Genomic DNA, 11,514 nt, shown 5'->3' with positions numbered 1-11,514 from the left:
CAGAAAGAATCTAATATTATTGGTAAGTGATCTCTATGGAGATATTGGATTCTATTAGCACACCTTAATAGTATGAAATATTTATTACTATGTGTGGACCTAAGGTATTGTTTCCTTAATGGGGAGGAAACCCTAATTTTATTGCAGAGTTGGTCCCTACCCTCACTCCTATATATAGTTATCACTGACCCATTAAGTGATGCTAACGACCAAAAGCAAAAGGGAAAGAGGGTAGACCAGACCAACATTGATCCGTTATACGAGGAGCATACGAGAAGATTGTGAGGAGTTATTATTCTTCAGCCATGGATTCAGGTATGCCTAAAACCTGTCTTTGTAGTATTTATCGTGCATGCTCATTGATCTCCATGAATCGATTTCGCATTTATTTTCTATCAGTCAATACATAATCAATACCATATTAATGGTACCTGAATAAGGAAGGGTAAAATGGTAAAAAAAAAAAAAAAAAAAAAAAAAAAAAAAAAAAGTATCGCTATTTTGGATGGCAAAACTGTTTAATCCGGTCTGATAATGTTGACCCATGTGGACATCAGTGGCGATAGCTACCAGTGTTGATACCGTGCTTTAAATCTGATCCAAACTCAACTCCATTAATGAAAACATCACTAATCTATTGTGACTTGCATTTGCCCTATTTTTTTAAGGGTAGGATAACTCTACCGGACTGGCATAGGAATGTCAAGACACAGCTGGGCATTCCTATGCTAGACCGATATGGTTCTTTTTCCCTTTTTTTTAAATTACTGGTAGATGTGTAAAATGTTGTTTCACACCGGTAGATCTAACAGAAATCAAACCGTTAAAACCAGAAATTGGACCAATAGTTAATGTATAGCTGGAATTAATCAACCCTTGATAGTAGCCAGTAGCCGGTAGCCAGTAGCCATTAGCCTCATGAGGGAATCAAATAAACCAAATCCATGCAAAAACCCCTATACAAAATGAATACTCTGAATCAAAATTGAGAAATTGAGAAAGACCACATACGTGAAAATCAATTAAGAATCAAATTGAATCATTTCGGTTTTAATTTTACATTCAGATTCAATTTGTGCATAATGTGTCTTGAATTGGACAGAAACCAAACCAACTGACAACCTTAATTTAATTCTCATATCACAAATAATAATAAGCGTGACGGTTCCCTAATAGGTAGTGTGGCCCCCTACACCAACGCATGGGCCACTTTTCTTGTAGAATAGGTGAAATCTGCCAAAATCCGCATAGCGATGGTCTCTCCGCAAATTTCATTCTAACCTAGTCAATTAAATGAAATTAGGTTGACGATGGTCCAATATCATGGATTGACAAACATAATATTTTGAGTCACCACCTAGGGTTAGGGCCTAGGCCTCGATGGGTGGGCCTGATCCATAAGGAAAGGGCCAAAAAATTGGTCTAGTCCAGAGATGAGGGTAAATGTCAGGTTGTGCAGCTAGAAAGATGTTAGGCACCCACTCTACCTGGTTCAACAGATCTTCTTACTAGATGCTTAAGAACGAACATTCTCCCCTAAATAATCATATATCGCATACATTAATATGTTATTACTACACTACTATGTACACCACCACATATGAGTTAAAAGTCAACATTCTATCTACTAAGTTGAGGAGTTATACCTGTGCTCAACGTCTGTTTTGGGTCAAGAGGGTTGGGCCCCTATTATTGTGGATGCGGATTTTATCAAGTTTTCTCCCGACTCAGGCGGAAGTGGTCATGATCATTAGCCTTCTTTCTTCGGAGGTTCCATCCTTCTTGCAACCTTTCCCGACTCTTCTGGACACTTGGGTAGAGGTTGGGCTTGTGGAAGCTAAAATTCAGGTAAGTATTTTGGCAGAGGTTCGGTTTGTAAGGGCTGGAATTCGGGTAAGTATTACGGCAGAGGTTCAGCTTGTAGAGGCTGAAATTTGGACCAAAATAGGGGTTGGAGGTCAGCAATGGTGGCTGGGGAGAAGACAGAGAATCTCGCTTAGTGTTTCGCATGTACCTCTTCCTCTCTGTGGCATCATCCTTCTTGGGCACCCAATTGTCTCTTCAACACATTTCGGCTAGATGGGCCGTGCTAGATGATGTGTGGTGCACCCCCGCGCCATAGAAGAGCCAAATCCCAACCTTTAAGGCACCCGTGGCATTGCCAAGATCAGCTCCTGTTGCTGCAAGATATGCCCTAAGATCACCCTTGAGATACCTCAAATCCTCAGCTTGATGATGTAAATCTGCAACCATTGTTAGAATCAGTTGGGGAGGCCTGAAAGGCGATGATTTACATTGTCACGGATGTCAGCGGTTCGAGTCCGCTTATCTCCAGCTCATGAACTTAACCGATACAAAGATATATGATAGCACCCAATTTTTTTTATTCAACAATTCGATCTATGATTTATCATTCATAAACGTCACTTTGGTGCAATCGGTCCTCTATATCATCCCTCTGCCTATGGAGAACATCTCTCTTTCCCATCAAGCTAGCAATCAATTGGGTGGACTCCTCATACCTCATGAGCGCCTGCACTAGAGATTCCCCAACATCATCCTTTTCTCCAATTAATACCTCAATATGATTTTTCAAATCCTCATTCCTCTTGAGCTCCTTCGACATACAACTTCACTAGAAATCTTGGCATCTAAAAACTCCGTCCCCTCGTACCTGATGTTTACAGCTCCAACTCCAAAGTCCTCACCCTCTTCTCTACTGTCATCCTTCGCTTGGTCACCTCCTCCAAAGCCTTCTCATGCTCTCCCCCCCGCCCCCCCTCCCCACCCACAACCCACATGGCCTTTGATATAGATTGGGAAAGACCCTCTGCTCGGCTATTAGCTGCAACCAATTGGTCCCTCAAACCCTGGAACCCTGCTAAGCCATCTGCTTCAAAGTCAACAACTTGAGCCTACAATGCATCGGCTCTTTGAACAACATCATTCAAGGCAACCTCTACCTCCTGAAGTCTAGCATTGGCCCGAATCATTAGTTCCTTAGCCCTTTCCTTCTCTTCCTATAAGCTCGCATGAGTTGCACTTAACTCAAGATAGTTCTTTAACATAATGTCCAACTCATAGGAGAACTGATCTACATGAATAACGGCAGCATGCCAACTAAGATCAATCGTTCTTAAAGTGTTAAGGAACTGGACATCCAAGGGTAGTGCCAACCGCAGCACCACTTCTGCAACCACGATATGGTCTCGCAAAAGAGAATCAGAAGGAAGATTACAGCCCGGAATGTGAATACCCCATCTCCTATGCAGAAGGGTTGAACTATCAAGGTTGTGAGAACGAGTAGGGACACCAGAAGCCCTACCCAACAACAACTTGAAGACCTATTTTCGGTGGGAGAAGATCTCGATCCTCTGTTTCTCTCATGAGGAGGACGGAGCGCGTGAGGAGTAGACGAGCTAGGTTGGTCACTAGGAGGGAGAGCGGAAATACTTGTAGAAGGCCTCACCCCATCATCCATCCCAGAGAGAGCAAGTGCTTTATCCCTATAGACATTGCTCTCATTGCTTATGGGTGTGTCTCGTGCCTCTAAGTGGAGGGAGGAGAAGAGGGAGGAACCACCTTTCGGACTGCCTCCTCAACCTCCAAAGGGTCTCCCTTTTCCTTGCGCAACGGTGCCACCACCTCCATGCTCAGACCTATTTATATTGATGGCCTATGGCCTTGATAGTTTTGTCTTTCCTCTTGCGACTTCCTTCTGCACTCATGATGCCCTTCTCTTCTTGGATCTCGTAGTTCCGCCAAAAGATCCCCCGACAGAAAAGTCCACTTCAAAACACAAAAAGCAACTCAGAAATAAAAAATAAAAAAAAATAAAAAATAAAAAAACGAAGAAAAAGAGAACAACAACCGCAACAATAAAAGAAATCAAGGTACACAAAGTTCCACCTAGACTCAGACCAGCATCTCACAATAAGTTCCTATTTCTCCAATTGTGCAATTGAGATTAGGTTTTCATTTCCTTTTAAAATATCAGGTTCTTCGAATCATCAGCATCAAGCACCTCACATCCGGTGCAAATACTTCGGTCATATATCGTCCATACTCTAGGAAGGTTAGAAGGTATATTCCCACTCGTCAAAAAGAAGTTACCTTTCCAACCATACACCTTGCTGGGAAGTTCGACAACTTTAACTCCAGCTCAATGAGTAATGTACCAAAGGCATGATGAATCCATTGCTTCTTTCTTGAGTAGAAACAATAGGTGAAAACTCAAAGAAAAAGGCTCCCCCCTAGCTAAGAACAAAGAATGTAATGATGAAGGGGTGGGAAGGAAAATGAAGGGGTGGGAAGGGGTGGGAAGGGAAATGAAGCCCGATGACTAAGGCATCTCAGTATAGGAAGATTTCTCCATCAAACTCATCACATGCTTTCTCGTCATCTACTACCAACCTCAAGCCCACATACTCTAGAATGTTGTACATCCTTAGACCCGTTAGGGCATCAAGACTCAACCAACAATGTTCGTCTTCAAGACCTCACTTCACATTCATAGAGGGCTCGATGTTAATCATTGTCACCTTGCTCGAAGTGCACGGTGGAGTAGCATTACCACTCTTACTTGTTCCTCAGCCGAAATGTCCTCTACACCACCTGCGACCGATTCGCAATCAATCAGAACCATTTCTTCAAAAATGAACTTCTCTCTACCATCAGAGTTTATATGGCTAGGCTTTGCAACATTCTTCTTAGATATCTTGAAAAATTGAAAGAAGAAGACCAGAGAAAAATAAACAGAGTAAGATTCAAAAGAGGAGATGATGAAAACCCACAGCTACAATCTCTGAACAGGGAAGTACGAGGAAGATGAGTGAAGAGAGAGTCGGAGACGATTTGAGATATATCCAACTTTTCAAAATTGTTGAAAAGACCCAAAAACCCATTTTTGGTAAAATTCAGATTGGAACATCGAGCGCTCTTCTCCAAACACCTTAATCTGCAAGATCCAATGGTTAGATGAGTAAGCATCCACATTGCATTTATGGAGATTTGAAACCCTAGCCAGAATCCCACTAAAGAAGAAATGTAAGTAAACTTGCCAAAGAAGATACCAAATTATCTCAGTTTTCTCAGTTTGGTGTAAAAGGAGTGGGGCCATTTGATAGGGATAGCACATGCAAGGAGGGACCACGTGACATGACAGGTGACATTAGCTCATTTGAACTAAATCGCACTTATTTACTCCACTCGGAGGGAGAGGAGGGGGGGCATCTATTTTATCTGTAATCACTTGGCTTATCAAGACCCACCACCTGGTAGTAAATCAAGAAGGAAGACCATAATCCCCTCCATATAAGCTCACTCAATTAAACCACAACGCATGTAATTCTCACAGAATGTCATTATCAGGTTGTTAGGATATTATTCTTTTGGAAGCCACCTACGAAACACCACTGATAGCACATAATTCTTATTACTACTTCCCTCTACTAGTGATAGGAAATAAGCCTTAGGTAACGGACACACAGTCTTCTCTCGCTTAGTCCTAAAACTCACATCTATTGCAACCACAGTAAGTTAGGCATCAGAGAGTCCTTTCCAGAGCAAGACTCTGGCCCTCTCCTCTATTTGTTTTTGTCTCTCTTTTTTCAAGTCTCGTGCTGAAGGAGGTGGATGAAAATCAACCCGCAACAGGATCCACCCAGAGGAGAACAGTCTACTCCTTGCATTGAAAGGGTGTTAATTGGTACAATATTCGATATGGTTTCATTCCAGATTAAGATTAGATATTGAAATCATATATCATATTAGCTTGATATGGTATTTTATTCTATATAAATACAATTTCAATATAATACTTGTGCCATATTTGTCTTCTACGTATATGAAGCGAGTAATTCGGTATATATGTCAACCATTCCGACTTAGATATTCAATACAATTTTAATATTTTGGTACAATTTGGTACATATCACACAGTTTTATCGTAAAAACCGACATAATACTAAATCAAAAAGTACTATTCTATCATACAAATTGATACCTTTTGAATGCCTATTTGCAATATCATTTGCATCACCTTCCCTGACCTAAGGATCTTATCTGACACTCAGATGCTTGGGAGGATGATCGAGCAAACTATTACTTGGCACAAAACTCCTACCCGGGACATAGGAATAAAAATGATAAAAAGGGTAAATTTGTCAACACAATTCCTCATTTCCTTTTTCCTATATACTTTTTTCTCTCCAAAATTTTAGGCCAAGGCCGAACGGTGCGGAGTGAGGATGAGTCAAGGGGTTGCAGGCTTGCAACGGCAACTCCCACGGTGCTTTTACGAGAACAATGGGGGTTCTATCTCTCCCACAGATTTAGTAGTGAAGGGATCTTAAGTTCTAGATTGTAAGCAGTGGTAGTCTGGAGCAATGGGAAGAATCGACATTCTTGCTCTTGATCTTTCTCAGAAGCCCCACCTCAGTCGATTCATTTTTTTCAAACAAAATAGCAAAGATCTTCGTCGTCGGCCACCGTGGCCTTGTCGGGTCTGCCATTGTCTAAAAACTTAATGAGCTTGGATTCCTCAATATTCTCAAAACTCACCAGTACCTCGACCTTACCAGATAATACTACATCGAATCCTTTTTCGTCCTAGAAAAACCCCAATTTGTAATCCTTTCTATGACCAAATTCGATGGGATTCATGCCAACAACACATATCCTACCGATTTAATCGCATTAACCTCCAAATCCAAATCAATGTCATTGAAGCTTCATATCACAGTCGCTTTAAGAATCTTATTTTCCTTGGCTCTTCTTGCATATATCCTAAATTTGCCCCACAACCGATTACGGAGGATGCCTTGCTCACTGGACCTCTTGAGCTGATCCTATAAAGCCAACGAATGAGTGGCATGCAATGGCAAAGATAACCGGGAGGCGTATCAATTGCAGTATGGTTGGGATGCATTTTTTGGGATGCCCACCAATTTGTCCAGGCCAAACGATAATTTTTACCTCGACAATTCACATATACTTCCGGCCTTGATTAGACTATTCCACTGGGCAAAGGTTTCCGATGATAAAGAGGTTATGGTGGCTCCCCATTGAGGGAATTCCTCCATGTTGATGATCTGGCTGATGCTATTGTATTTTTTATGGACAAGTATAGTGGGATAGATCATGTTAATGTGGGGAGTGGAAAGGAGGTGAGCATCAAGGAACTTGCAGAGTTAGTTAAAAGAGGTGGTCTTGTTTGGGATTCCAGTAAGGCTGATAGGACCCAAGAAAGCTTATGAACAGCTCAAAGCTGGCCAACTTGGGATGGACACCAAAAATTCCTCGGGGATAGTCGATCAATTCAAGTGTTACTCGGAGAATGTTAGACAATGATTCAACTTTAGGTGATCACCTCATGCGTTTTGAATATTTTATTTCTTCAGTATTTGTATGGAAGTTGTTCAAGTTTGAGTCATCACTGAAATCACTTTTTTATTGACTTGAGTTGCACCTCTCTTTTGTTTTGGAAGGTTTGGAGAATGAGTAGAGAAATGACTGGAATCATATAGGGCTTTTAGTTAATTCAAGTCATGAATTACTCTTTTTCTTCTCTCTAGTTGTTAACAGTTGAATATCAATCAAAAAGAATTTGACTATTACCATTGTTTAATTGAGAAATTTTGTGGCAAGTCAGGAAAGTCATCCTAGTCCTTGCATTGTCTTATGGAATGCTTGCATTTGCCTGTGTGCCTTTACTACATTGATTTGATCAAGGACCAGTCCTGTAAACTTTTAGCCATTGCATTCTAGTGTAGTTAACAAGTTTCTTTTGTAGAAATACTAACACTTTAGTGGAGGGTTAAAATCATTGAAACCTAACCATTATCATCTTTTTTGTCTTAAGATGGACTTTGGGTGTGAGTCTACATCAGTTTGACTCCAAATAGTCAAGGTTTCAGAGGGTGAGGCTATTAAGAAAAGACTTCAGATTACTCAAAGATGATTTAAACAGTATCAAAGATTAGGATAATAATTTCTCAAGATTCAAGAAAGCTATAGCTAGAACGATTATTTGACAAAGTGGGACCAGGCAATCATCTATTATTCTTGTTTCAAATCAATTACATTCAAAATGTCAAAATTGATTGGTTGCTTTTTACTACAGATAATCAAACTCTGAAACTGAGGAGTTGTCTTAAAAACAAGCTGGTGTTAATTGTCAAGTGAAGCATATGTAATTTAAAAGTTAGTAGCTAAAAATTATAACTACTACACTATTCCAGTGAGAACATCCATCACAAATAAATGATACACCATTGTTGTTATAACAATCTTTAATTTTAGGATTTATTAAGTTGTTGCTGCTAATGATGACGATAATGATGATCATACTGATAATACAGCTGCGTCAACAGACCCATGGTATAGAATTGAGGATCTACAAGGATATTTTAGCCACTTACAGCTTGGCTTGAATTGTTGAACATAATCCCTTAGTTACCCAATATGGGGTAGCAAAGAGGAATTCTGATGAAAATGATCCATTGGTATCAATGGAGGAGTATATAAGGAAGAGTACTAGTAGACCCAAGGCAGAAGTTTTCACCACAATCAACAACATCTGTGAAATTGATGGGCAGACAATGATCCTTCACATAAAAGAGAGGATGTTGTTACTGCAACACTTGCACATGTGCATCATCTGGTATTGGAGACGAGAAGTACTTCATTGCTTTCTCCACTAAGTCCAATTCCCCTTGTGTCTGGTTAAATTTCTGCTTCACATGCTTTAGCTTCAAATCTAGTTCAATTGAGAGAGTCCTAAATTGGTCTAAAGAACACTAGTCTAACCGCTTTTTGTCATTCTGTTCATGCAATTGATTCAGTTCGCCTCTAAACTTCTTTATTTGGTTCATGAAGAATTCAGTAATACCCACCTCTTGTTTTCCTTGTTTATAATTCTGAAACTATTTCAGGAAATCATAAACATCCCTCTTTTTCTCTAGCCAAGTCTCTGGTTCAACCAAACTATCTGAATCTCTTCCTTGTTTTGGTCCGAAGATTACAGAGTAAGCTTTCACATCACAAAGTGTGGAGAACTCACGGATCTTCTTCTTGAAACCCTTCACTCTCTTCTAGTAAGTCATCCTTCTAACCTTTTCATTTCTTATGAGTTCCATCTTTAATTTTGCTCTTCTCATCTTATATTTCTATTATAATGTATAAGAAAATATTAGAAAAGTATAAGAAAATATAAAATAGAACAAACACATATTGATACTCAATTTTGAGAGATGAGGGATCGAATGACATCATAAAAACCATAACCCATCTTAAATCAAAGTTGATGAATCCCCTTAATCTTCCTCTTTCTCTCCCAAGTTTTCAAAAAAGAACATAAAACTCATTTTAAGTTCTAATGGAGAGGAAAGGCTTACCAGTTTGTAGGCTAGAGAAGTTTTGTCGGACTTTCCAAAAATCCCAAGAGGTAAATAAGTACAGAAGGATTAATCTATCAAGCTATATGTAAAGAGTAGAGATCATTTTTTCCAACCTTCTAAATTTTTGTTTGGTTGAAAACTTCTAATTAAAAACCAAGGTTGCAACAACAACCTCAGACTCAAAAAGGTATTTTTCTCGGCACGATAATAATCAAATCAAATCAAATAATTTTCTTAAGATTTTGAGATATTTTGCCAATACATAAAAGGAAGTAAATAGTAACGGTAACCTTAGGGGCTTTGAATTGCATTAGCCCTTGTAAATTAGCTTTGTTGTTGATTGTGTAATATTAATTATGGTTTCCTCCTAAGTCGAAGGTAAAAAAAAAAAACATCAGATATATTTTACATCACCCATCATTATGGGAAAAAAAAAAAAGAGCTACTGGATAGGTAAGTGGAGTCAGACTACGAAAAGACACCTATGCCACAGCTCTACTTCCTAATGTATGTGGGCCTAAAGGACACTATCGGATAACGTTCTTTATCGGACACCTCATTTTCCCATGTTTTTGGGAAAGTTAGTACACATCTCTCTCTCTCTTTTGATCTGATGCCAACTTAGTGGAACCGCTGAGAAGATGTCTGAGAGCCCTTTCACAGTCACAGGGGATGGTCCAGGAGGTGGCTACCCGCCGGATAGGGGAAGGCAACTCCGGTTAACAGACTTTTGGAAGGCTCATCCTCCAATGGAGAAGGCGGTTTTGGATGGAGGAAAGGAGCCTTCTGCTGCTGCAAATAAATCCTTTGCCTCCATTGTTGGTTCTGATACCGAAGCTTCTGCAAAAGTGACCGTCCCAACTGATCAAATACCACACAATCTTATGCGAATGTGGTAGGCTCAAACACACCGATGGTGGATGAACTGCCCGACCCTGTTCATGCAGGGAATTCGACCAAGGTGATCATTCTCCAGGAGGCTTACGAGGATAGATTACTAAAATATCGATTTGCCCTGATTGGCAGAATCAATTTTCGTTTTCTTTCCCTGGATGATGTTCGCAGAGAAGCCCGTGACTCTTGGAAACTGAAAGGTAAAGTGAAGATGATACCCATGGGTAAGGGCTTCACGATCTTCCAATTTGAGTCTGAGCATGACATGGCCCAGATGTGGAAGCGAAGCCCTGTGAAGATTGGAGGTCAACTCGTTCGGTTTCAAAGATGGCGTCCAGATTTTAGCATCCATGAAAAATTGATCAATAAGGTCCTGGTTTGGGTGCGATTTCCAGATCTTCCTCTGGAATATTGGCATGAAAAGGTATTATTGACAATGGCCAAGGCAGTAGGGAGGCCAGTTGGTTTCGATCAACGCACCAAGAGCGTTATATACGGAAATTATGCTCGTGTTCTGGTGGAGATGGAAGTGGGGGTTCCAAGGCTGGAGGAAATCCAAGTGGAACGTAAACAGCCTGGGACTCAAATTTTGTTCTGGTTCAAGCAGCAGTTGATATACGAGGATTCATTGGGCAAATGCGGTTTCTGCAAAAAACTGGGGCACCAAGTTCACGCCTGCCGAGAAAAGAAGGCCTATGACGAGCGGCAGAATGCTCGAGCCAATGCAGAGATACCAGGGGCGGTGTATGAAGAAGATAGAGTCAACTTGGGAACGAGTAACTCACCGGTTTGCATCAACACTTCTTTGGAAAGAAGGGATCACGATCTTGTGATTTCAAATTCAAAACGTGTGAACACTGATGGAGTACTGGCGGGATCTTGTTTTCCTCTTAATTCTCTGCCTTAGTTACCAAATGTGGAAGAAGGTGAGATTTTAATTGATTTGATTTCTCCATCTCACAATTCAATTATTCCTATTTTGGAAAATCTGGAAACGGCTAAGGAGGGGGAGATTTTTAATAAGGAAGCTCATGATAGTGAGGAAATACAGTCTGAATCTTCTGATTCAGATAAGGAGGCGTTATTTTCTGATGATGAGGTGGGCCGGTCGGATGAGGAGTCTTCCTCTGAATCTGGGCAGGAATCAGACCGGGATATGGTTAAGGAAGGAGAACCGAACCAGTTGGGTTCAGTTTTAATCACTGGACCGTTGGAGCTTTAG

General features: G+C 40.4%; 1 protein-coding gene and 1 pseudogene across 1 annotated transcript; both read left to right on the top strand.

The window, feature by feature from the left end:
* Positions 1-7,350, top strand: part of LOC122071463 — a 37,072-nt pseudogene extending 29,722 nt beyond the window's left edge.
* A 2,961-nt stretch (positions 7,351-10,311) lies between these two features.
* LOC122071462 lies at positions 10,312-11,514 on the top strand. The gene is made up of 2 exons (XM_042635821.1): positions 10,312-11,157; positions 11,296-11,514. The coding sequence occupies exons 1-2, from the start codon at positions 10,312-10,314 to the stop codon at positions 11,512-11,514; spliced, it is 1,065 nt and encodes a 354-aa protein (XP_042491755.1).

The sequence above is a fragment of the Macadamia integrifolia genome, unplaced genomic scaffold (genome assembly GCF_013358625.1).
Source record: "Macadamia integrifolia cultivar HAES 741 unplaced genomic scaffold, SCU_Mint_v3 scaffold_22A, whole genome shotgun sequence".
Taxonomy (NCBI): domain Eukaryota; kingdom Viridiplantae; phylum Streptophyta; class Magnoliopsida; order Proteales; family Proteaceae; genus Macadamia; species Macadamia integrifolia.
This window is presented reverse-complemented; position numbering and strand designations above follow the sequence as displayed.

Coding starts and splice junctions, on each gene's coding strand:
- LOC122071462 (XM_042635821.1), top strand. CDS start 10,312: ATGGTGGATGAACTGCCCGACCCTGTTCATGCAGGGAATTCGACCAAG. Junction 11,158..11,295: donor AACGTGTGAACACTGATGGA/GTACTGGCGGGA, acceptor GAAACGGCTAAG/GAGGGGGAGATTTTTAATAA.